Source organism: Antechinus flavipes, chromosome 1 (genome assembly GCF_016432865.1).
Source record: "Antechinus flavipes isolate AdamAnt ecotype Samford, QLD, Australia chromosome 1, AdamAnt_v2, whole genome shotgun sequence".
NCBI lineage: Eukaryota > Metazoa > Chordata > Mammalia > Dasyuromorphia > Dasyuridae > Antechinus > Antechinus flavipes.
In genome coordinates this window covers 84,087,102-84,114,893 of record NC_067398.1, presented here as the reverse complement: position 1 = coordinate 84,114,893, position 27,792 = coordinate 84,087,102, and the positions used below count along the sequence as shown (strand labels likewise).

At 32.9% G+C, this 27,792-nt stretch overlaps 1 protein-coding gene across 2 annotated transcripts in view; it reads left to right on the top strand.

Annotated features, from left to right (window-relative positions):
* Window positions 1-27,792, top strand: part of RBM6 (RNA binding motif protein 6) — a 107,696-nt gene that overhangs the window by 15,369 nt on the left and 64,535 nt on the right. Inside the window, exon 5 of one of the 2 annotated variants that reach the window (XM_051986227.1) lies at window positions 3,897-3,966. The exons of the other annotated variant lie outside the window; for it this stretch is intronic. Coding sequence (XP_051842187.1) covers window positions 3,897-3,966 — 70 coding nt within the window. The remainder of the gene's footprint in view (window positions 1-3,896; window positions 3,967-27,792) is intronic. 2 annotated transcript variants of the gene reach the window in all.

The window sequence follows — 27,792 nt, the reverse complement described above, 5'->3', positions numbered from 1 at the left end:
TCTCCAGTTATCAAACAAATTCAGTGTATTATCAAAGTTGTCCTGCTCTGCTTTTCCTTCTGACCTTCTTTTGTTTTCTCTGTACTTTTTAAATGCTTCAGTAACTTCTTTTTCCCCTTAATTTTGGTAACTTTACAGCAAGGCCTTCTCTCCCTCCCCCTCCAGCTGAAATTATCCAAAGTCATGTATCAAATATACAGTTAGTCAAAACAAATACCTATATTGGCCATGTCTGAAAATAACTCATCTGTACCTTGAATTCATCACCTCACTGTCAGGTGGGTAGCATGTTTCATCCCTAGTCTTGAATGGTGGTGGGTCATAGCATTGATCAGAGTTCTTAGCTCTTCATTGTGTTTCTTTACAGTGTTGCTGTTATATAAATTGTTCCTTGGTTTCTATTGTCTCCACTCAGTATCACTTCACACAAATCTTTCTAGATTCTCTGAACATTTCTTTTGTCATTTCTTAGGATTTAGTAGCATTCTGTGACTTTGATATACCATAAAATTTTTTTATTTTTTTCTCCCTTGATGGGCATGCCTATCATGTTTAGTTTTGTCATTATAAAAATTGCCACTATACATTTTTGTGTGGGTGCAAAAGGTCAGTTTCCTTTTTTTTTTTTTTTTTTTTAAACTCTCTTGTGCGTATAGGCCTATTAGTGGTATTGCTGAGTCAAAAGAGTTTGCACAATTTAATAATTGTTTGGGTATAATTCCAAATTATCTTTGGGAATAGCTAGAACAGTTCACAGTTACACCAAAAATGTATTCTTCTATCTTTCCCTAGCGTCTCCAAGTATCCTTTTCTACTTTTGTTAGTCTGGTGGGTATAAAGCATAACTTCAAAGTTGTTTTAATTTTTTTTTCTCTATTTGTGATTTGGAGCATTTTTAAATATATTTTGATAGTTTGAATTTCTTTCTTTGAGAAGTGTCTATACCATTTATCTTTTAGGAGAGATAATTGTAAATGATATTAAACATCAACCACATTTTAAAAATAATTTCAGAAGAGACACTTCTGTATGTATTTTTTAAAAATCACTAGAAAGTAATTTTTGATTTTAGTTTTGAAAGGAAAATTTAATGTCATATATTAAGGATGCTTAAATATTTTAAAAAACATTCTTTTAAATAATTTATCTCCTAGTTCTAATAAATTTGCCATTCTATTTCTCTCAATTTTTTTTTATTTCAGATTTCCTACTTAGCTTCAATTTTTTCAGTAGAAATGCTTGAAAGATTTCTGTTCCATTATGGGTTCTTTTTCTCCCACTTGGATTGTATTCAGCTTTTCAGAGTTATTCTTGGTTGTAAGCCTATCTCTTTGACTTTTGGAATATTATATTCCAAGATCTCTTCTTGTTTATAGTTGAAACTGTCAGGTCATTTGTGATCCTTGAATGGCTCCTTTCTTGTTGGCAGTATTTATTTATTTATTTTTTTGATATGAGAGTTTTGGATTTTGACTGTGGCCTTTTTGGGACTTTTCTTTGGAACTTTTTTCAGAAGAGAATTGGTGTATCCTTTCTACCTTCATTTTGCTCCCTTGTTCTAATGGTTCTGGGTTATTTGGATTTGTGATTTCTTGAAATATGGTTTCTAGTTTTTTAAAAAAATGTTTTTCAACCCTAGTTTTCATAGAGCTCAATGTTTTAAAAATTATCTCATTGACATGTTTTCTAGAGCAATTGTTTTTTGTCAGATATCTTATATTTTCTTGTATTTTTTTCCCCCTGTCATTTGATTTTGTTTCTTTTTGTGTCAGGGTGCTATTGATCTGGTTTAGTTTTCAGGGATTACATTTCTTGGGTTTACCACATCCTCCTTTGTATTTTGTTTCCTTCCAATTCTTCTTTTGGATTTTTGAGTTTTTCATTTTTAATCTCTTGCTTCATTTCTTCTGGGTTTTCACGTTAAGATCTCTAGAAGATTCTTTTTTCTTCTTTGTGCTTTTGCTTGTAGTCATGGAATTTTTCTCCTTTTGGAGCACTTTTAGACTTGCAATAACTTTTGATATTGTTCAGGGTTTTCTTTAATTTATTCACTCCTTCAGCCTTAGTTTCTGAGCTGGGGGTTTGTGCCTCTCCCCCTCTGCTGTTTTTGGGTGAAGTAGTTGCCGCTACTTAGTTTTCTCTTAGGTCTCCTGAGTTCCTGTGCTGATTTCTAGCTCCTGGGGTTAGTTAACCTCCTTCCCTCCCAACCCCTCTTTTTTTCATGGAGAGGATAGATTTTTAAAAGTTGTTTGTTTTTGTTTTTGTTTTTTTTAATAATAGCGCTTTATTTTCAAAATATATGCAAAGGTAGTTTTCAACATTCACCCTTGCAAAATCTTATGTTCCAAAGTTTTTTTCCCTCCCTTCCCTTACCCCCTCTTCAGAAAGCAAGTAATCTACTATATGTTAAACCTGTGTAATTTTTCTATATATATAATTTCCACATTAATCATCCTACACAGAAAAAATCAGATCAAAAAGGAGAACAAAATGAGAAAGAAAAAAAAGCAAGCAAACGACAAAAAAGATGAAAATACTAAGTTATGGTCCATATTCAGTCCCTTCTTTTTGTAATCGTCTCTTTAGATCTTTTATTTGAGAATGTTGGTACTTCAGGGCCCTGTCAGGCATCACATAATAGAGGGACCTCATAGTCCTTTAACCTAAGCTGTATTTCTCTGAGCACTGCTCACTTTCAGTATCTGACACTTTCCTTACTTACCCTCCAGCTTTCTGAAACATCCCAGGTCTTTCTCAGAGAAGTCCTCTGTTTAGTCTTCCAGATAAAGAGCTTTGTACTCCATATATATGTTTCTTTGATCCATCTGTGGTGATATTCATAGACTACCCTACATTTGCATCAGTTGGACCCTTTTTCTATTGCGTGTGGGCTGACTTTATAGTTCTGGTATAAAAGAAGTCCCTTTATTTAGTTTCTCATTGGATTTCTTTATCATCTTTAGTTGGTGCAAACTTTTGATAGTTTGCTATCTTGGCCAGAAATCAGGAGGTGCATTTTCTCAACTCTTTTACATGCTCAGATTTGGTCATTATAATTAAATAAGTCAGTTTTGTTTTATTTTTTTCATTTACATTATTGTGCTCCATCTTTATTTTACTCCTGTTTTTATTTAATTCACTCTTTATCAGTCCATGTAAATTTTCCTATTCCTCTGAATTCTTCATATTCGTTGCTTTTTATGGCACAATAATATTGCATTATATTTATATGCCATAAATTGTATAGCATTCCCCAGCTGATTGTACATATACTTTGTTTGTAATTCTGTGCTTTCATGTAAAATCCTGCTATTGATACTTTGGTGTATTTGCCTTTCTGATATATATTTGCCTAACAGGAATATTTCAGGGTTAAAGGGTATGGACATTTTAATCACTTCCTTAGTAAAATTCTAAATTGTTTTCAAAAATGGTGGAACTAATCCATAACTTCAAAAGGAGAATATTAATATATCTGTCTTCTGCTGTGTCCAATAGTGATTATTTCCATCTTTCCTTAATTTTGCTAATTTTCTTGATACATGGTAAAATGTCAAATTGTTTTGATTTTCACAGCCATCATAGTTTGGTCTTGGAATCTGGAATACCTGCCTCAGTCACTGTCTTTGTGAGATTGGACAGATCAAGTAATCTCTTGAGCCCCAGCTCTTATATCAAATGAGGGTGATGGACTCCAACGTTTTGTCTCATCTCTAGAGATTCTAGGAGTCTATTGACAGTGATTTAGAAAAATTGTAAAGTAGTTGTTAATGGTTTGCAGTTCTTCTTTAAAGAACTTTGTTCATATCCTTTGGATATTTGTTGGATAAATCATCATCATGATTTTATTCATCTCCATGGTTTTTTTTGTTTTGTTTTGTTTTGTTTTTTTGCAGATTCTTAATGCTTTTCGGACTTCTGATGGGATTCCTGTGAAAGACTTGCAGCTAAAAGATTATAGCTCAGGTGAGGGTTTTTTCTGTGTGCACTTGTGCTTTGCCATATGAAAATCCTTGACTGTACTCCTCCTCCTCAGTATTCTAATTTATTTATCCCTTTCAAGAAATCACAAATACTATGACCAGAACCACTAGTGGTTTATATGGTGTATTCCCTCAAATATCAGTCTGGTTTAGTTGTAGTGGGGCTTCTTTGCTCCCAAAAGAATTGTCTATCCTTGAATTACTCGTGCATCATTCATGTCTGATGAGATTCTGAGAGTAAAATATAAATTCAGTATTGCAAATATTTGTCTTTGATGACAATTAATGCAGTTTAAGTTATCTAAACCTTAGAACATGATATTATAACAGAGTAGGTATGACTTTTTTAAAAAGTTTGTCTACAGGAAGCATATACTTCATTGAACTTGTAAATACCTAATTTTATTAATAAGTTTCAAAGAATAATATAATTATTTACTGCTTCTCAAAAGATTAGTTTGCTGTATAAGAATCTTTATTAAGCTACATCAAGATATGGTTCCAGCTTTCCAGGGAGATTTTTAAAAACTAGTGTTTCATTTTATGAATTACAGATCTTTGTACAATCCCATATCTTAGTAATCACTATATATATAAAAATACACACACATACACACACACACACACATATATATATATATATACACACATATATACATGAAGCTTTTTTTTCTTTCAAGATGTCAAATGCCTATAAATTGAACTAAAATTTATCATGATAATCTTTAGTGTACCAAAAATGATTAAAATTGGGTAATATCTTTTTTGTAATGAAGACATAAAAATGTCAAATGTCAAGTGAGCTGGGTTAAATAGATTTTAGTTTAGTCATCCTAGACTTCCATTACCTTGATGACTAATATTACAGGACTCTATAGTGACAGAGAGGCTTTTTTTTTTTTTCAATCTAACTTTATAGGTGTGTTTACTTTTAAATGTAATCATTTGACAGAACTTGGAATTTGCATAATTATTTTTTTAAAAAAGCATTAATTCAATTTATTTAACTCATAGTTTATAATTGAGGAATTTTCATATTGAATATCTTGTGTCAGAAGGCACCAAACATTAGAAACATCTGATACTACAATCTAATGTTATTAGACATAGTGAATATCTAGGCAGAGAATGAAAGAAAGCTAGTTCTGGCATATGGTGTCTGTTAATCCCTCATGGGAGAAATTTGAAAAAGGATTTGTATTTAAAGGGGGGGATGAAAGTGAGGGGAAATGCTACAAAAAGCACTTTTAGTACTAAAACATATCCTTGGCCTGACCATCAGGTTTATTCTTGTAAAATGTTTTGAGTTCAGTTTATTAGATTTTATATTTAGTAAATCTAATTTTGTTATATAAGTCATTGGGAAAAACAAATTTGCTTCACAGAAACTTACCTTGCAGCCTGAATTCCTGGATACCAAAGGAATACCTGTATCTGTAGGTGAAGTTGTATTACAAGGAAAAAATGGCATTGTGATTGTAAAAATGTTGAATAATTTTATGTATCAATTTGGATTTCAGACAGGTTACCAGCAAAGAAAATTTCTCTGATATAATTTCAAAACCTTTATTCTAGTTTTTAAATTTGGAAACCTTAGAATTCCCTTTGAGTGAAAATAAAATTATCCCTTTTACCTTCATTGAATGTCAAAAAGAGATTTGTACCCTAAAGTTATCTCCCTCCCAAACTAGTTTCTCACATGTAATAACTTTCCATGCTTTAAACATTCTTGATATTTGGGGACAACTAAGGAAAAACATTTTTCATTATTTTTGAAAGAATAACAGAACTGCATGGGAATTTCTTGAGCAGCTCTCTTGGTTCTGAAAATGTATTTTGATTCTTAAAGTGTTGACCTAACAGACTTAGGAGCATTTGTTTTGGCAGACATAGCAGAATAGTTAATTTTGTATTTCATTTCCACTGCTTTGTTTTCTCTCACTCTGACTTTAGTCTTGTTACTTTCAGTGTTGAAAGTTCAAGATGTAGTGTTGATTTTTTTTTTAACTTTATATGTTCATCTCATTCTCTCTTGAATTGGCAATATTTGTAAAGAAATCATCATATTGTCACTTAGGAGTGGTTAGTTGTTGTTACTAATAAACTAAATCTTAAAAATAAATGCCAAGCCTTGAAAAGATTGAGTCTTAATCTAAGGTCACTGCAAAGATTGGCTAGCTCTTTTGTATCTTGAATTAGACAAATGTTCTGAGAAATTTAATAGTTGAAATTTATATCTTTGTAAATTTACATAATTGTAAGACTATGCTTGCATCTGTTTTTCTTTGGGACAATAACAGTGCCTGCAAATGAAAAGCATCTTTTAGCTTTCTTTAGGTTACAGAAACTTAGATGGCAAAACCGTGTGGAGACCATGCAGCTTTCTCTAGTTGAGAATTGATGATTCATAAGAGAGGGATAAAATTATCACTTGATTGAAGCAATGGTTATGAAAGTCCATGAGATGTAAAAGAAAGATTCTTGCATACTATAGGTTTTATTCCCTAAAGTAGGAGGTTCTTATCCTGGAATCGATGAATTTTATTTTAAAATATTTTGTTAATTGTGTTTAATATAATTAATTTCTCATTTGAAAAGCATTCTGAGAAGAGGTCCGTAGGTTTTTTCAAATTGCTGAAGAAAACCATGCACAAAATGGTTCAGAATCTATTCCTAAAGTAATTGACATCTAGTTGTGAAATTAATGAAACTCATTAAAAAAGAGAAATTGTAGTAGAAAAAAGTAGGGTATTACATACCTCTCATTATGTCCACGAGAGAGGTGTCATCTTTTCTGTTCTGTTTGGGAGAGGAGACTCCAGACCAGCCAATAGAAACATCTGGTTTGTTGAGGTAAGAGTACTTCTATTAGTCTTTGCCCTTTCTTAGTTTTTATCCTATATATTCACTAGTTGGGATAAATTTGATTTCTCAGAAAGGCTACTAAAAAGAGGTCTTCTATTTGTAAATAATTATAAATAATAGCTCTTTGAGATGTAGTGGAAGGAACTTTTTTTCCCCAGGATTTGAACACTTTTGCTTAAGTTGATCTGACGTTTCAGACCTTTTGAGAAGTGGGATACTGGATCCTATAATACAGAGAGGTGGCAGTAGTCTTTAGATCTTTCTTACCAGCTCCTTTTTCATCCCTTTACCCACTATTACAATTACTAGTTCCAAATTGTAGTAATAATTTCCATGTTAACTTCATTTTTCTCATACAATTGTATAAATGTATTCTTTGGGTGGGGGACATTTGGGGTTAAGCAACTGGCTCATGGTCGTACAGTTGGTTTTAAGTGTGTCTTAGATCGTATTTGAACTTAGGTTCTTCTGACTCCAAAGCTGGAACTCTATCCACTTCACCATCTAGCTGCCTCTAAATGCATTCTTTATATATTTGATTACTATCTTTTATATTTGTGTGGCATCTGCTTTCAAGGAATAATAACTTTTATCAAGTTTTCTTTTCTTGGCTTTTTAGCCAACTATTAGAATAGCAAAGAATGTAGAAAAATGGAAATGCATAGCCAATCACTCAGTCTATCTTGGCTACTTCCTTCAGAAAAATTTTAAAAACAGAATAATTCCAAGTACTGTGTTAGGTGATATTCTTATGTTCATCACTTATAGAAAGCTAGTGGCAATCTACTACTTTATCTGCTTATGTTCATTTAATTTCAACACGTTGAGTACAGTTAACATATTGAAAGAAAATATCTTTGAATTTGAAAGGTTTAAATAATATTTTCTTCAAGTCATTGAAGCTCCTAGGATGAAAGTGCCTTGAAAAAGGGAGATTTTTGGAAAATTTTATTATATTTAATTAGAATAATCATAGTATTATTTTTGTGTTGTCTATAAAAGTATACATATTAGATATTTTTTGAAAGTTAGAAAATAATTACTGTTTGCTTGCTTTAGGAGTGTTTGACAAGTGGCAAAGTGGAAAACATTCTAAGTTTTCCTTAGGCTTTAATAAACTAGTATTGTGAAGGATATCATTAAAATAGTAGCAGCTATGACAACTTAGTGGGTTTTGTGTGTGTGTGTGTGTGTGTGTGTGTGTGTGTGTGTGTGTTGCTCTCTAGTGTTTTTTGTTTTTTTTAATTAAAGCTTTTTATTTTCAAAACATACATATAGGCAATTTCAATATTTCTTATGTTCCAGATTTTTTTCCCTCCCTTCCCATTACCCCCTCTCCTAGACAGCAAGTAATCCAATATGTTAAATATATACCACAGAAAAGAAAATGTGACTAGAATTAGACTCTCTCCTAGTTGTGGTCACAGATACAGTGAAAAATAGCATTTAGATTGGAGTGCATTGTAGTGGAAAGAACAAGGAACTTGGAATGAGAAGATTGTTCTTTCTGCTGTATTATGTCACATAAGAAGAAAGGCAAGCAATACAATATGTGCACTTCATTTTTAGGGATACCTGAGTACATATCTTGTGTTTAGTCCTTTTAGGATGAGCTTAGAAAAATCAAGTAGTATTTGTTAATATCTGAATTTATTGCAATATCCCTTTATTGGTTGCTTGCCATTTTTAAACACTTTTAGTCTATAGATGTCAACCAATTGTTAGGCAAAACATTTGTCGTAGCTAATTGGCTATAAAAACCATTCAAAAATGCATACTTCAAGCACTTACTTGATCTAAAGCAATGCATAAAAATGTTGTGTTTTTTTTTTTTTTAATTTTGATCTGTTTCTTTTGGTATAGTTCTTGGGCAAAACAAAGTTTCACTAGTCTTAATGTCTCATCTTCTGCTTGCTTAGGGGAAACATGATAAAAGTATCTCCAGATAAAAGTGAGACAGGTGATAAGAGACATTAAGATTGAATTAATTATTTGTACTTTGAAAAATATATTTGGTTATCTCATGAAATATATGCAACTTCTTGTTTAAATTTAAATTAAGAGAATCCTAAATAATTTTTTATTTGGGAGATGAAATTTCTTTTATTTTTTTTAATAATAGCTTTTTATTTTTCAAAATACTTAGAAAGATAGTTTTCAACATTTACCCTTGTAAAACCTTATGTTCTGTATTTTTCTCCCTGTTACTTTTCTCCCTTAGACAGCAAGTAATTCAATATAGATTAAACATGTACAGTTCTTCTAAACATATTTCCACATTTATCATACTGCACAAGAAAAATCAGATCAAAAAAGAAAAAAAGCTGAGAGGAAAAAAAGCAAGCAAACAACAACAACAAAGGTGAAAATACCCTGTTGTGGTCCACATTCAATCTCCATAGTCTGTCTCTGGATGCAAATGGCTCTCTTTAACACAAATCTGTTGGAATTGTCCTGAATTACATCATTTATGAAAAGAGCCAAGTCCATCACAGTTGATCATCGTATAATCTTGTTGTTATTGTGTATTATTGTTTACAAAGTTCTTATGGTTCTACTCACTTCTCTTAACATCAGTTCATGTAAGTCTCTCCAGACTTTTCTGAAATCATCCTGCTGGTCATTTCTTTTTTTTTTTTTGCTGGGGGGGGGGGGAAGGGGGGGCAATAGATATTTATTTATTTATTTTTAATAACTTTTTATTGATAGGACGCATGCCAGAGTAATTTTTTACAGCATTATCCCTTGCATTTACTTCTGTTCCAATTTTTCCCCTCCCTCCCTCCACCCCCTCCGCCAGATGGCAAGCAGTCCTTTACATGTTGAATAGGTTACAGTATATCCTAGATACAATATATGTGTGCAGAACCGAACAGTTTTCTTGTTGCACAGGGAGAATTGAATTCAGAAGGCATAAATAACCCGGGAAGAAAAACAAAAATGCAAGCAGTTTATATTCATTTCCCAGTGTTCTTTCTTTGGGTGTAGTGTTGTGATCTAGTTCAGATGGATCTGAATCGGTCCCTGTTCGGGCGCCAAAATGTGGTGATCTTGTTCTCAAAATGCAGCCAGGTGATAAAAGTTCAGATCTTTTATTATCTCCAATATAGCCCGGTTAGCTTAGAGACCTATCTCTCTGCTTGGTTCCAAGAGCTCTCTCCGAATGTTGCCAAATCCAAAGGTCTGGTCCTTCAGCCTCTGCCTCTGCTTTCTTCAGCCTCCAGCCAGCTCCATTCTTCATGTCATTCCGGTGAAATCTCGACTTGTAGCTTCTTCACTCTGAAGAACTTCTTTGACTGGCCCATTGAAGCTTTATTTATGCTCCTTCAAGAGAGGGATTGTGGGTTTTCTCCCATAGTGCTCTCTGGCCCAAAGAGCTTCAAGGGAGGTGTGAACTCATTGAACTCCAATGAATAAAGGTGTAAACACAAGCCTTGTATTAATTAGTTCTACTTAGTACCTTGTTTCAGGTTCTGCCCAAAACATCTTCTTGTAAGATTAGATCAACTCTTATTAGTTAGCAGTTAGTAAGGATTCCAACAGTGTAGCTGCTTCTGTCCATCTTTGATCAATTAAAGCTCTCTTTATCGAAGATATCCACTTCCATCAGAATACATCCTCAAACAGTATCGTTATTGAGGTATATAATGATCTCCTGGTTCTGCTCATTTCACTTAGCATCAGTTCATGTAAGTCTCGCCAGTCCTCTCTGTATTCATCCTGCTGGTCATTCCTTACAGAACAATAATATTCCATAACGTTCATATGCCACAATTTACTCAACCATTCTCCAGTTGATGGGCATCCTTTCATTTTCCCTGCTGATCATTTCTTATAGAATAATAATATTCCATTATATTCATATGCCATAACTTATTTGGCCATTCTCCAACTGATGGGCATCCACTCAGTTTCCAGTTCCTTGCCACTGCAAAAAGGGTGGCTACAAACTTTTTGCACATGTGGGTTGTTTTCCATTTTTTTTATGATCTCTTTGGGAGATAGACCCAGAAGTGATACTGCTGGATCAAAGAGATGCACAGTTTGCCCTTGGGGCATAGTTCCAAATTGTTCTCCAGAATGGTTGGATCCATTCACAACTCCACCAAAAGTGTATTAGTGTCCCAGTTTTCCCATATCCCTTTCTGCATTTATTATTAGCTTTTCCTGTTATCTAGCCAATCTGAGAGGTGTGAAGACACCTCATAGTTGTCTTAATTTGTATTTCTGTAATCAATAGTGATTTAGAGCATTTTTTCATATAATTAGAAGTGGCTTTAATTTCTTCATCTGAAAATTATCTGTCCATAACTTTTGACTATCAATTGGAGAATGGCTTACATTCTTATAAATTTGATCAATTCTCTCTATATTTTAGAATTGAGGCCTTTATCAGAACCCTTGGATGTAACATTTTTTTCCCCAATTTTCTGATTCCCTTTTCATCTTTGCTTTTTGTTTATACAAAACCATTTAAGTTTAGTATAATCAAAATTATCCATTTTGAATTTCATAAAGTTCTCTAGTTTGGTCATAAATTCCTTCTCCACAGATCTGAGAGGTAAACTATCCCTTGTTCTAATTTGCTTATATATCACCTTTAATGTTTAAATCAGGAACCCATTTTGACCCTATTTTGGTATAAGGTATTAGGTATTGGTCAGTGCCTAGTTGCTGCCATACTGTTTTCCAATTTTTGTCAAATAGTGAGTTCTTATCCCAGAAGTTGGAATTTTTGCATTTTTCAAACTACTATAGTCATTGACTATTGTATCTTGTGAACCTACCCTATTTCACTGATCCACTACTCTATTTCTTAGCCAATACCAAATAGTTTTGATGACCACTGCTTTATAATATAGTTTTATATGGGAGATGGTTTCTTTAGCAGAATATTTTGTCAGGATAGTAGAAGTGAAAGAACTCTAGTCTTAATTAATGTATTTTCTCTGTTTAATAAGAATGAAATGGTATTTTATATGTATTCTATGCCCTTATATTTAGACTTAAGTTTTTTTTCCCTTTCATTTTGACCAAAACAAAAAAAAAAAAAAAGAAAAAGATCTTTAAGTTTTATGATGAAAATCATGCGGAACCTTATATATTTTTAAATCAGCTTGTTAGCACTTAGCTTTTTAGGTTTCTTAGTTCAGGCTAATTATTTTTCTCATTTTACAGACTGATTTTTAATGAGATAATGGCAAGCAAAGCACACTCAGTTGGTTCCCCGTCTGTGGTGATTGGTATTTTCATATTGCTACAAAAATTATACATATTCTTAGTCCTTATAACCAAACCCCCTGATATTGATCATTACAATACAGATTTAAGAGTTAGGTTTTTGGTATCTATCATGGCTCAAGATTCCTATTGGTCTCATTTCCTTCTTTTATTTAGATTAATCAGATTTACTCTCTTAGTTCTCTTTCATTCTTTTTGAAAATGTTTCTGTAGCTAATATATCCCTGAAGAGATTCCTTGTACTTTTAGTCATTTTACTATAAGAATTATTTTGTCCTGGTTCATACCAGACAAATGCATTTATTCACCTTATAAGGCTGATTGGTTGACTTTTGTTATATCTCAGTTATTTTCTTGAAAATTTTGAAACATTTAAGGTTTCTCCATCAATATTTATATATTGTCTTCCTTCTCTAAATGTATTTCTTCTCCCAGACTTATTTCTCTTGATGGCACTATTCTCTATCCAATTTCCCAGATTGGTTACCTCAGAGTCACTCTGACTTCTCTGTTACCTTTATCATAGTCAATCAGTTTTCAAACCTAGTTTATTATAGCTCTACAACATCCTTCCCCTTTCTTCACTCATATGGCTACCAACCTACTAGTTCAGGCCTTTAAATTTTCTCCTAGAGTATTGTAATTACTTTTCATTTATTTCCTGGCTTTTAGTTTCTCTTCTCTTTAATCCATAATCTATACAGCTGCCAAAACATATTAAAAAAATTTTTTTTCAATTAACAAAAAAACCCCCACATTTTCTCTTCCTATATCCATTTTTCCCCCTTGAGGAAAAAAAGAAAAACAAAAGCCTTGTGACAAATATCCTGAATGAAGCAAAGCACATTGTCATAAAGGCCATGATCAAAAGTTTCTCCTTATACATCGTGAATCTGTTATCTCCCTGTCAGGAGGTGGGCAGCCAGCTCCATTATCTGTCCTCTGGGTTTGTGATTGGTCATTCCATTAATCAGTGTCCTTGAGTCTTTCAAAATTGTTTGTTTTTTTATAATTTTACATAAACGGTTCTAGTTTTCCAAAATAATTTTCCTGAACTAAAGGTCTGATGTGGTACTCGCCAAGAATTTCCAGTGGTTTCCTGCTATCCCTAAGAGTAACATTTACCAACCTTAGTGATCTTGCTTTGCCCATCTTTCTGATTTGTTTCCAATTTTTCCTTTTCATATACTCCCCTTTCATTGAGCTGGCCTACTTGTATGACCCTGAAAATTTACTATTTCCTTTTTTTTTGTTTTGTTTTGTTTTTGTATAGGTTTTCCTTGTGCTTGAAATGCACTTTCTTTTTACCCCTACCTCAGTATTCTTAGTCTTCTTTTAAGATCAACTCAGATGTCACCTCCTACAGGAAATTCTTCTGTGATCTTATTAGATTTTAGTAGTATTCTTTTTCTCCCCTCCCAATCTTTATAAAGTTATGTATCCCCAGTAGAATGTAAGCTTCTTAAACTTACCTTCTTTTTATCCCTCTCGCTTTATGCTTGGTGGGCACTTAATAAATGATATACCCTCTCTGTGTATATGGCAGAGAGGAATTACCAGTGTAATCTTTTTTTTTTTTTTTAAATGTAATAATGGCTCACAATCTCTGTTTGTGATTTGATTGGATTTGGAAGTTTATGCTCTTTCCCTATTGTATTCTCTAATTGAGAAAGAACTGAAAGGGACCAGTTTTTTAGTCAGTTGTTGACTGTCAGTGGTATGCTTGGGTGCCAGCCCACATCCTCAGAGTTCAGAACCTTGACATGCCTCCCTCATGTTCAGGCAGTGAGGTGCAGACTGGGAAACCTGTTGCAAGTGACCTCAGGTAAGTTGATTTCTTATGTCTCGAGCCTTTTCCTCTAAGAGATACTATTCAATACCCACCAAGGAACACTGCCTAGAAAGAAAAAGAAAACAGAAGATTTTGAAACTTGTTTATCTCTGTGACGTATACATTTGCACTTAACATTCCTTTTAATTACATTTAATAGAACTTGAGATTTCTTGTCCTAGGATGAAAATGAGCAGAGCATGCTGATTTTCTAGTTGTGAGGGTGGAAATTTACTTTTTACCATGGGAAGGGCTTTTTTTGTTTTTATTTTTGTAATAAGGGAGATGAGACTGGTTAAAATTGAATTGTCGCTCTATTTCAACAATTGTTTACTTCATAAAGCTGTTTTTTCCTATTTAGATGAAGAGTGTGAATCACTGTCTTTAGTTTTTATTTATTTGGCAGTTGTAATAAATGAATACTTTACACTGTGATACAAATGCCTGTAATTTCTTTGTTTCATTTGTCTGTACCAGGTATTTAATGTGCTTCTCTGAATAAAAGGTATCTGCATACCTTTGCAGGTTTTCCCCCCACATATTTGGAATCAGTTTTTACTTGTATGTGTAAGAAACCATTGTTAAGTATTGATTATTAAGTGTGGGAAGCATAATGCTTGTGTTTGATGGGGAACATTTCAGTCGTAAATAAGTGTGTGTTGCAGCACTGTTGTGTCAGATATTTCCTTTGAGTGCTAGGAATAAGATTTATCTAATGATTTAAAAACAAAGCATGTTTGCTGGTAATATTAACCTGTGATTCAACAATGTATGTATTAATTTTGTTTACATGAGGTAGACATATAATTTGCTTTTTGCAAATATTTATATAGTACTTATGCAGATACTTTCCTGAGAACTTAAAAATTACCTCAGATATCCATCTGTTTTACAAATGAGAATTTAGGTGAAACATTTCAAGTAAGCATTTTTTCAAGTGTGTGATTTTAATTTCTTAGTGTATAGACTTAGCTACCTCAATAATAAAAAGAACTCAGATTTATATATCATTTTAAGATTCAGAAAGTACCTATCAATAGCTCTGTGAGGATAGGTCCTATAGATAACATCTCTATTTTATAGATTAAAAATATAACCTCAGATGATATACAGTCAACTGAGTTTTGAACTTGTCTTTGAATTCAAAAACCAGAGCACTTTTTCATTGTACTTTATTGCCTTTCAAGAGAGTTAACAGATTGAAATTATATGAAAAACTTTAGATACATTTGTGATTACTAGACCCACAACAGGTTAAAGGAAACTAGGATTTTAGGTGGATATTCTTTGCTTTTTTAAAAGATGGATGTTATGGAGAAGGAAATTCAAGCAGCTTCACAACAAAATTGGAAACTAAAATAATTATTCTTATGTTCTTATAGTTTTTTTTTACTGAAACATAAAGGTAATGAAGTTAAATTGATTTGGGAATAAACTTGTTTAGTTATAGTATGTGAATTATTTCTGATAATGTAATACCATAGGCTGTAAGAGATGGAAGGGATCTTAGGAATTATCTTGTTCAATTCCCTTATTTCATTAATAATAAACTCAGAAATTGAGCTTAGAAAATGAGAGTATTTAGCCTCACTACGTCTCTATTTGCTAGGGTACCACATGGCTTCCCTAAAATTCTTATAAAATAGTGAACTTATTTTAGTATCACCTATGTATTTTTCCTGTTATACTGATTTGTTCATTAAAAAATTTTTTTAACAAATGCCTTTTGTTGTGACATCATATTATTTCCAGATATTTCCTTCTAGCAAGTTTTATTTTTTTAAAGAAATAGGGAAAAAAGCAGTTTAGCAAAAACAATCTATTTTGTCACCTTTATCTGTTGGCATGTATTGCATTGTTTTCCAGGGCAGAGAATTTATTTATTTTTTACACCACAAACTTGATGTGTGGATTGAAAAATAGACCTTGTTTATCTCTTCAGACAATCTTGAAATAGGGAGTAGAGGGGAATCAAATATTCATCTTTACCTTTGCAATTTCTCTGGAGTTTTTAAGTTGTTAGATACCAGTTATTGTTGGTGGTATGAGTCATGGATATAACTTTGTTGAAATGCTTGAATGTGCGATAGGATATATTTAAAATTTCTTGCGTGGGAAATATACATATGCACACAATTTTAAGAGAATTGATATATTTATGCAAGCTACTAATACAATATTGCTTCTAATAGACAAGATAGTATAGTAGGAATCTCAGAATGTAAGAACAATGATGCAAATTTGGCAAAAAATTACAGCTTTGAGTTTAAAAATTCATTATGGGTCAGATTTTCATATGTTCTAGTTAAAGAAATTTCATTTCTAAAACTACAAAAATAGTAATTTTGTAATATATGAATAAGACTTACTACACAAATTTATGTCCTTTTAGACTTTTGGTCCATACTATCTTTGTTATGGAATTCTTTTTCTTAGTTTGAAAGTAGCAAGAAAATCCTCTCTCACTGGTAGAAGTAGTCCTTAAACAATTTAAAAATTTAAGCCCAGAACCACACACCACCCTAAACTGCAGTTTTCTCATTTGGAAAGGAATTCAGTGAATGATGATAAAGTTAAGGTCCCTTTGAACTCTAAATGATGATATCTTAATTTCTCTCATACTTTTTTTTTTTTTCCAGAGAGCTCAGAATTGGTCACAAACATTATCTCATTTGTGACATTTTTGTGAGCTTCATGTTCTTTGAAATCTAATTTTACCAAATTTGAGAGCTATTGAGATGGGTCTATATTTCCTCTTAATGATTTGAAGTGTTGTGCCTGATGTTAGGTAATAGTGGTGAACAACATAATGGATTTGCCTTTAAGGCCCCATGGCTATTTATTCAAGTCAAGTGGATTGTATTAAATGTAATGTGAAATCATATTTCTTAATCCTCAGTTTTTTGGATGCCAGATTTCCTACTGATCCAACTTTAATTCTTCTGAGTAGGTGACAGCTAGGTGGTACAGTGGATAGAATACCAGCCCTGAAGTCAGGGGGACCTGAGTTCAAATTTGGCCTCAGACACTTAATATGTCCTAGCTGTGTGACCCTAGACAAGTCACTTAACTCCAGTTGCCTCAGCAAATAATCAAACAAACAAATAAATAAATACTTCCAAGTATATTTACTTTCATCAGATGAAAACTAACATCTATCTGAATAATACATAGCAGTCCATATTCCTTAAGTTCTTTCAGAACTAATTTACATTTTTACATTTTCTGTCATTTACATTTCTATCAGAATTGTTTACATTTTAGTAGTAGGTATGTTGTGATAATTGATGTGAGATATTAATAACGGGTAGTTTGTGCTGTGAATAGGAACATAATTGTAGAATACATTGTTCTTTAAGGAAAATTAAATACAAATTTCTTTCTCTTGATATTTGCAAATTCTATATAGGTAAAACATTTTTAGAGTTATATAGAGGAACCAAGTGGAGCATAATTGGAAAAAAAATCATTTATTTGCTGATATTTTGAAAATGGAGAGAGCTATTTTCAACTAAGATTCATACTGGGTTTCATCCTTGTGATTGGATAATCTGTTTAGAAATGAGTTCCAAGGAAAGATGGCTGATAGAGATTGTGCCAGCTTAAACCACAAATATATTTGGGAAGATGGGAGATGTTCTTCCAGGGCTGGGTGACCCTTGCAAAGCCAGAGAATGGACGCTTTGGCTGAGTGGAGAGCAGCACGCCTAGAGAGAATCTCATGAAGCGGAGCTGGAGGGATCAGGTGAGCCTGGGGTGAAGATAGTGGTAGCAGAGGGAGAATTTTGATTCTCTGTAAATACACTCTAAGCATATGTGGGGATCATTGGATTTTTAAATTCTTGTAATTTTTTTTCCAAGTTTTTCACTCTAGAAAGTCTTAAAGAAGGGGTTCCTGCTGAAAATAGCCCTTTTTGAAAATGGATACCATTATTTGGGGGAAATGAAGGGTTTGAAAGAAAAACCTCTCACTTAGCTTGTGTTAGAGTCATCTTTAGGGCAGATTGGCTCTTTGTTGGAGGGTAAAGGAAAAAAAAAATTGTTCATTTGAGACATGAGAGTTTAATGCACTCTGAGAGAGATCAGTTCTTACCAGATAGTAAGGAATGTGTGGAAGAGTGGAGTCCAAATGAGTCATCTGTTTGCCAGTAAGGCTAGGTTTTATTGCTAAATTTTTATTTTTTATTTAAAAAAATAGTAGCTTTTTATTTTTCAGAATATACACAATGATAGTTTTCAACATCCATTTTTGCAAAACCTCTAAATTTTTTTCCTTCCCTCCTTTTCCCACCTCTTATCTCTTTCTCTTTCTCTCTTTCTCTCTCTCTCTCTCTCTCTCTCTATATATATATATATTCCTCCCAAAGCTAGTGAGGTGACTTATATTCAGACCAAAGTAGTAGTTTTTTAGAGGTGGGAGTGTTTAATTTTGTGTGGGTGGATGAGAGGGCCCTAGATAGCAAGTAATCCAATATAGATTAAATGGTTATTGCTAAGTTTTTAAAAAGGGCCAACACAATTTCTTTAAAAGCTTGAAATTCAGGATTTTGATTTTAATATTTCTAGAACAGTTTGCTTTTATTGGGGTAACAAACCATACTTAAGGTAAACCCTAATTCTATATCTTTGGAGCTGATAGATAAAAAATCTATTTGCTAAATTCCTTCCTGTTGCTTTAAAACATCTTTGTTGTCTTGAGGTAACCTTACATTAAAATTCTGTATCTCAGCAAGGATTGATGGTAGTGGTGTTGGTAGTATATCCTATCCAATTCATACATAGCATTGTTGGCTAACTTAAGCTGCAGACTGAATGTGGGTTTGAGTTCCCCATTCTAATCTAAATATTAGCTACAAAATATATTATTTCAGGGCCCTAAGGAACTTTGTAATAATTTGAACAAAGTAACAATATCCCTACCATAATGGAAATTCTGATTAGTAGGTTACAAAAGAATTTTGTTCCAAGGAGAGTGACTTTAGTGCCATTTCTACCATGCATCAGGTAGGCTAGATATTTTAGAGAGTTCAGCATGGTAAATGTTAAAATCACCAATTATATTATCTTAAGGCTGAGATAAAAAAATAAAATTAATATGCCCCTCTTTAGTAAAATTCATTTAAAAAATATATTGTACTTGTTGGAATGTAGGTCTTGTTGTTTTTCATCATAAAATAAATACAGCCTATAATTTTTATTATTTTTCAGTGTTCATATACATATATATTCCTTTTAAGGCTAGTGAGGTGACTTACATTCAGACCAAAGTAATAATTTATCAGAGGGATATTTAATTTTGTGTGGGTGGATGAGAAGACTCTTGCATTTTAGTTGAGTACATTTGGATGTATATTGGGTTCTAGAAAAGGAACTATCTTCCCCTCCTCCCTTTTTAACTTCTGTATTCATCATCACATCCCTAAAGGCATTACAGGATATTGTATTTGCTCCAAGAAGCTTTTTAATATCTTAAGAAACTTCCATATTTCTCTACTTTATTTGCCCATTTAGGGGTTTGAATTCATGATGCTTATAAGATGCTTTTTCTGTCATCTCTTGAATGATTCTAGAGCCCTGTGATATTTTGGAAGTTGATGTTTTTATATGACCTTGTAAAAGGTCATCTTTTAAGTTCTTTTGAATAGGTGATGGGAATTTTTGGTGGATATCAGCATATTAAATTTTTTTTTGTTTTCTGTTTCAGGAGAGATTCCATATCTACAGGTTCATCCCCCTGAAGTTTGGGTATGTGGCCACACTGTAGTTTTACCTGAGAAAAAAGTGTGGTGCCGGCCATATGGAACACAATTAGGGATAGCATCCAGCAAAGCTCGGGTCTCCTGGCTTGGTACAAGAGGGAAGCTATGAGACCAGTTATTACCCCTCATCCAGTCAGTGGTATGGCAAGGGATTTTGCCAAATGTGATAACAATTCACTTAGGGGAAAATGACTTGGTCCAGCAGACTAAGCTAGGCCTAATAATCACCATGAAAAATGATTTGACAACATTATGTAGAACCTTTCCCAAAGCAAAGATTATATGGTCAGCTTTACTCCCCAGGAGGATATGACCAGGGACCCAGAAACCTGGGGCAGTGCCAGGAAGGCATTGATAAAAAAATTTCTAAGTTTTATAGTCTCTTTGGAATTTCAGTGTTGAGGCATAATCAAATTGTCTATTCTTCCCCAGAGCTATTTAGCCAAGATGGTGTTAATCTGTCTACCATAGGGGAAAGTATTTTTAATGCCAATCTGTGGGAAGCAATTGGAGTTTGCTTATAACTCAGTTCTACTGCTTTGCTCAGTTCCTCTTCTTTGTTAAGGTGGGATTAATTCTTGCTTTGTCATTTTATTTCAAATTCTTTTCTGTTCCTTCTGCTGAATAAGTCATTTGTTTTTGGACAAGTCTTATAGTTTTAGTAAGGCTAAAGTGGGGATTCTAATGCTTCTTTGGAATTAGAGGAACTCCTTTTAGATTGTCTTCCTTTCTATAGGATGGATATTGAAAAGTAGGTTTCCGTTATCAAACTTGTATTTTGGCCTCAGATGTGGGAACTATTTGTTCCACTACTTTAATTCAAGTGGAAGAATAATGTTTATGTAAGCTTTCAAAGGTGACCAGGCAAAGACCATTCCTAAAAGATGTTTACAGGGTTTTGTTATTGTTGTTATGGTAGGGTCTTTCCTGCCTTCTGCAACTGTACCCAAGAGCTGTACTTGCTCTTTCTCCCAGTGTTTTCCCACAGTATCTCCTTCTCCTTCACATTCAGAATATTGAAAAAAGCATTCTGTTTCTTTTGTATGTAATTGAATTTTCTAAATGACTGAATATAAGCCTCTTAATAAATCACCTCATCATTTCATGTAAAGATGTATTTCTTAACATTTCTATTCATAAGGGCTATGGATATTCACTTACGATTAGCACAAATGTAAATAATATGATCTGCACCAATGACTTTGTGGTAGAATTATTTTATTGATGGTTCTTAGGCTCAATTCAGTCCAGATGTTATATAGAAATAATGTTATTGTAATATTTTGTCTGTAATAAAGTTGCAACTTGGAACCTTGTAAATTTGTAATTTATTCTTTTTTTGTCATTATTTTTGGTGTAATAAGCATCAGAAATTCAACAAGTACTATTAGGTTCTGTTTTTCTCCATAAAAATAATGATTTAGATATTTGCTAATGATTTCATAAAAGTCTTTATTAGAGGCAGAAATAATTTGTAGAGTCCATTAGTAGGAAGTGATATGGAATTCTCTCTCACAAAAAAAAAAAAAAAAAGTAGTACCTCTCTTCCCTATCTTATCTATTGAATTTTCTTTTAGATTTTAAAACCCAGTTTAAAATGGTCTCTTTTCCAGGAAGTCTTGCTTGTTCCCTGTCTCCACCCATTCCTCCTAGCTCCTTCAAGACTTTTAATAACAATTTGTTTTGAAATTCCTTAATATACTTATTGTAATGTTTATTATAGGCATTTGAACTTATGTCTTATGCTCTATTAGATTTTGAACTCCATTAAGACAAGGAAGTTGGTCTTAACTAAGTTATTTCCTTCAGTGTACAGCACAAAATAGATGCTCAATAAATTTTGTTGAATTGATGAATTACCTTTGTATGACTAAAAACATAAATAGGCTACCATGGAAACATAATTTTAAATTAATTTTAGATACCAAAATACATAATTGGTGATAATCCTTAAAATTACTAGCCAGCAATAGGGAATGAACTTTTTTGGAGATAACAATGTTAAAAGCTCAAATAAGTCTGATCTGGAAGAAAAAAGATCAGCAAATAGTAAAGGAAAAACTGAAGTAATAAATTCTCTGTTGGAAGGCATAATAAAGGAAGAAAGAACAAGGCAGTCACATAACTCTTGAGGGTCACATGATAGAATGCTCTTGTCTAACTTTCTAGGAATACTTAAAACAATGAAATAGTTTTGATCTCTAAAATCTCTAAAATTTGGCTCTAATAGTATCCAAAGAATTGTTTAACTCTAAAACAGTGAGAACATTTAATTCCTCTCCCTCTCCCCCTCTCTCTTTCAGGCAAGTTTCTCTTCTATGTGGTATTATTGTATTTTTAATCTAATCTATGAATGGAGCTATATTTGTTTTCATAGGATATTAATTAATGAAACAACTTTGGAATATTTTTGGTTCCTCAGAAAGAAATGGTTTTTTAAATAAAAAGTATGAGTAATTTAAATTGTCATTAGAATTGACTCGGGGTGCTAACAGCCCAAATGTCAGAAATAGTCTAGTAACTAATCTCTCCATTTGGAAAACTTAAAAAAATTCTCTGTTGTATATTATTAGTTTTCTCTGAGATGTTTCCTTCTTCTCTGCCTTGCTCCCCAGCACTATACCACCTCTTTTCCTCCCCTCCCCCATAACCTGCTTATGGCATGATGTTTCATACTGTTTTCACAATGGGGAGCATACATTCTGAAAAACAAATTTTAAAAAGTCTGATCTCCCCTCTCCCCCTCCCCCCATGTATTTTGTAGTTTCATAAAATAACGAGAAAACAAATACTCTTAACAAACTGTAATTTTAATGCTTTTGGTAAATTTGAGTCTACCAAAAAAAAAAATCAGTAATGGGTTTAAGTGCTAAGAATACATCCATATAAATAGAGGATTTAATAGTTCGAATTACCATTCCAACTCTCAAGGTTCTTTAAGTCTGGGGACTAGTAATGACTTATGGAATTGTACTTCTAAACCAGAAAAAAAAAAAGTCTAGTTGAGGCATATATTTTTGCTGTATCAAGTGGCCAAGAATTGGAATGGAGAGTGGGAGAAATATTGTTAATGTGTTTCATAAGCTTTAGATTTTTTATTTGTGTTTAGGTTTTTATGATAACATAGCAGTTAAAATTTGAAATTTTGTGTGTGCGCATCTAAAACTGAAGTAAATCTTAATGTAGATATTTTAATGCTATCTGGACTATTGAAATTCCTGCATCCAGTTGAGATCTTAGTTCTAGCTTACTCTCGTGCAACTGTGTGATACTTAGTTGTAAATGTATTATTATCTATGTTTGAATTGTGTGAGAAAGGCAAGCAGTTTCCAAAATGTAGGTGTTCATATGAAACTAACACATGTTCTGGGGAATTGTAAAATAAAATGTATATTAGATTAATTAAAGCAGCAAAAATGATACAATAAAAAGTGTTATCTGGCATATATAGACTTTAATTCTTCTGATCTTGTTAAGAATCTTGGGTTGAGATACTGTTGTTTTCTCTTCAAATTGTTACTATATTCTATTAAAAGAAGGTAAAGTTCTGATTTACTAACATATCTTTCTTTGTGTGGAGATACATATCTATATCTCCAGATAGATATATTTAATGGAAGGACATGTTGATTGGATCAAGTCCCAGACCATTTGTTTCCTCGTTGATATCCATATAAGTCAGAAAATTGGCTTAGTTATCTATATAGGAAAACTAGATGTTTGAAAAATGCTTATTATCCAGACTTGAAAGTTGATTGTCCAGTTTCTTGAAGATGTACTATTATACTGTAGAGGAATGATGAATTGTGCCCAAATTGAAGAAAGATTCCATCTGGTAATTTGTTGTGGTGGTGGTCGTCTTTGGGGGTTTTTTGGACAATCTTTAGATGTTCACTTATGCAAATCTTAGCTTTTAAAGCACAAATAATCTCCTGTGGAACCTATATAATTTTATTTATTTTGGGAACACTATTTCCCTCAAAGAATCAAAATTGTGTGTGACAAAAGGCAGTGAAAAGATAGATGATGGACATAAATAGACTTGAGTATAGGGATAGACTTGTTTCTTGTATGTGATAAACTGCATTGGTAAATTCAATGCCAAATTTACTATAACTCATTGGAAGGTATATGTGAGAGGAGAAACATCAATATTTTAAAAATGAGTATAGAAAGTAGTAATTTATTGTGTGTTGGAAGAATTGACAAAGAAGTAGGTCAGTGCTAGACAATGATTTTTGTTTAGTGAGCCATATTGGTGGTGAACAAACTTGTATTAGGATGTTAACACTATCATTTTGGCACAAATGACAAAAGAACCATTTTGTCCATTCTGAACTAAATTAATCTTGATTATATGCTCTTAGCGTCTGAGAATATTCATGTGGTTGGCAATGCTAAATGTTATGAGCCAGTTGCAATGATTTCTTTTTATCTTGTCTATGCTAGTTTCTTAGTGACTTAATAGAAGAGAGCACTCTCAGTTCTACTGCCTCTGTGAACTTTTCTCTCCTCTTCCCCTCTCCCCTCACCCCCCCCCCCAGTCACTTGGAAGTGATTCTACTATTTTTTGAGCATCCCAGATGAAAGTTTCTTTTGTTGTTGTTGTTATCTTGTAATTTGTATTATTTATTTGGCACTAATTACATTCTGTCTTGTATCATAATTATTTGAGTACTTGTCATCTCTTCTATTAGATTGAGTGTCTTTGAAAGCAAGGATAGGATTTTAAAATTCATCTATTTATCTTTTAGAGAGTCTGGCTCATTGTTTTTTGTGTATAGATTATGTGGTAAATGTGGAATACTATTGATAATAATCATATGGATGCCATCTTTGGAAAACTAGACCCATTGACAAGTTGAAATGATCCTGGGGGCAATCTTTGTATAGATGTATGTATAGAAGTATTTTTTTCCTCCTGAGGCAATTGGGGTTAAGTGACTTGCCCAAGGTCACACAGCTAGGAAGTGTTAAATGTCTGAAACCAAATTTGAACTCAGCTCCTCCTGACTTCAGGGCTGTGCTCTATCCACAGCGCCACCTAGCTGCGCCTGTATAGAAATATTTTGCCTTTCATTTCATAACCGGTTTGTGCTATTAAAAAAAACTATATATATAGCATCATATACAGTTTTCAAACCTAGTAACAAGTAATCTGTCAGTAGTTGACAAGAAATAGAATTGAAAATAATTGTTATTGAAATTGGAAAATCCTCCTATTTTGCAGGTGAGTATTGCATTGAAGATTTTAATAGATGTACCCAATGAAATTATTAACAGTCCTGAGTTTGTTGTGTCATCTTCTATTCCTTTGGTAGAAATTCTGGTGGTCTGACGAATTCTGGTTTGGTTTTGTTAAAAGCCCCGACTTAAAGGGAGTACTTTACAATTTTTAGTAAAATTTAGGAGAAATATTTTCTGTAGTTGAAAAGTAATACTCACTGTTGGGGATAAGCAAAATGAAAATTAAGTAATTGAGAGTCCTTTGAACCAATTAATATTGTTATTTTAAAAAATTCATAGCCCTTCAGAGTATTTTAGAGCTTTACGCACTTAAAAACCCCTCTTGCTTATTCCATCTGAAAAAGGAGTTATATAATTAGAAAAAAAAAAGGGAGTCTGCTGCTTTTTTCTTATATCATACAGAAGCAGAAGTCTGTTAAAATCCAAATCATAGATGATTAATGCAAAGGCTTTTAAAATCAAATTGGATTATTTCTATAGGTCTTTTATTTGGTGCTGATCAAGTAACCAAATTCTCTAGAGTCAGTCAAACTTCAATAATTTTGATGTTTTTAATCTCTCTTTTCCATCTCTCATTGTACCATTGTGTCTTGTCTTTTAAGAGGGCCACAGATTTCTCAAGAGTCTGTATGTATGCAATATCTGCAGTCTATATTAGAACCTGGCTTTTTACCAAATTAGTCTGTGAAGTTAATGCAGTGTTTCTATATCAGATAAATAGTGCTTTAGAAAGATTTCTTGGTGTTATTGAAAAGTGGATTCATAAATTTGTAAGGCAGTTGGATTAGATGATGAAAGAAAGAATTTATTATTAACTAGCATTTGTTTGAAAAATTCAAGGATTGGTTTATTGTCATTTGTCTTAAGCAACAAGTACTACTGTGGGTTTTCTGATATATCATTCCATGATGGTGGCAGTTGAATGGTTATGGTTTTGGATATATTGGTGTTTTTATAGTTTCTTTACTTATCATAACCCCTTTGAGCACCTGCCTCATTCACCACACATATTGCTCCTAAGAAGAAGAGATCACTTGGTAAGTGGAAGAAGGGAAGAACTAGAACTCTTAATTTGTTTTGATCCGTTTTTCCCCCTTTGCCCTGTTTTCACCTTTTCTTGGGAGAAAAGAAATGTATGAAGCCATTCCTATATGAGTGAGCACAACTGAAGTGAGGTGACTGGAATCACTTACATATTGTTTTTACTTTATAAATAAATACCGAGTACCAGCCTGCCAAAATGTTTTACTATCCCAGTTTCTCAGTTTTTTTTCTTTGTGTTTCCTAATTTCTGTGATTACTAAATCTTTTTTAGTTCTAGACTTTTTAGGATAATTCTGATTGGCAATTCAGTGAACACATGGAAATATACAATTTCTGTCACTAGAAAGAAACTGTTGTGAACTAATTCAGTATAGCCCTGATAATATGAGGGGAAAGAATGATTGTTGTCAAAATGCCTTTTTTCTTCAAACATCTCATTTGGTGTCAGACATGTTAAAACTTTGTAATCCCCTATAGTTTAGAATGTGGTTTAATATAGGATTGAGTAGTAATAAAGCCTGGATACAACATAGAGTATTCTTAGATGCTTTGAATACAACTTGCAACTTTTCAGTTTTATTGGTTTCTAATGTAATGTGAATATTTTGTGACCCTCTTGAGAGACTCACACTGTAACCCCTCTCCTGGCCCCAACTCTCTTCTCCTTTCCTGGAATCTAGAAATTCTGGGTTTTTATAACTTGTGCTCATAAATTCCACATTGGTTTCATATTGTAGACCTAGATTAGTATAACTGTCTTTGTGTTTACTTCTCTGAGACATTCTGTATAAATAGCAAAAGCATGAATGAAATTGACTCTGTTAATGACCACTTCTTTGTTATTGTTGCCATATATTTGGGGGAATTTGTAGTCGGTATTTGTGGATGGAGAAGACCAAATTATTCCATCTGGTTTTTAGAAAAATATAAAATCCTTTTAAATTATTAAACTACCAAAAGTATTTACTTGCTAGTGCATTGGATTTGATTTATAAGAGGTTTAGTGACAAAGGTAGTTCTGTCTTTGATGTACAAGTATTTTAAGTAAATCTTAAATTTTATCTATCTTTAGTGGATTGGTGGAAAAATTTCTGGATTTGATGTTGTAGGACCTTAATTAAATATTGGCTCTGCTAGTTAGCTAGTTTTGTGACTATGGTCAAAAAAACCTCAGTCTTTTTGGTCCTCAATTTTCTCTTCAATTAAATTAAGAGATTGAATTTGATGTCATATAAGGACCCTTCTAGTTTCAAGTCTTATGATTCAGGGTTCTAGCAGAATTAAGTGGCTGAAAAGTTCCTTTTGTGGGACACAATCCACTTCCTGATGTAGGGATAACATTGACATTTCTAGGAGCCTTATTTTTTCATCCTAATCATTCTTAAAAGCTAGAAAAGGTGCTCTAGTCCTTTTAGTTTGTGCCTCTTAGACATTTCTTAGTGAACCTGCAGTACTCCCAAGTTCTAATAAAAATACTTTTTTTACAGTTAATGTGATGACTCTCAACATGACTGATCCGGAACTGGCTATTGCTCCCTTAGAAACTTTCTAGTTCTAATAGAAGATAATACATTAATCTCAGACGGATAGACTGCCGATCTGCTTCAGGCACCATCACTTTACTTGAATGTGCACTCATATAATTAACACGTGTATATATACATATTCCACAGACAGATACACTCTCTTGTTCTTCACTGAAGGCTGTGCCTTAATTTCAGTTGTTCAAATGCCATGCTTTTGAAATGGAAAGTGATCCTCACATAATAGTTTCCTTAATTCTTATATTCTCCTACTCTGTTTTGCTTTTGTCACCATCCTC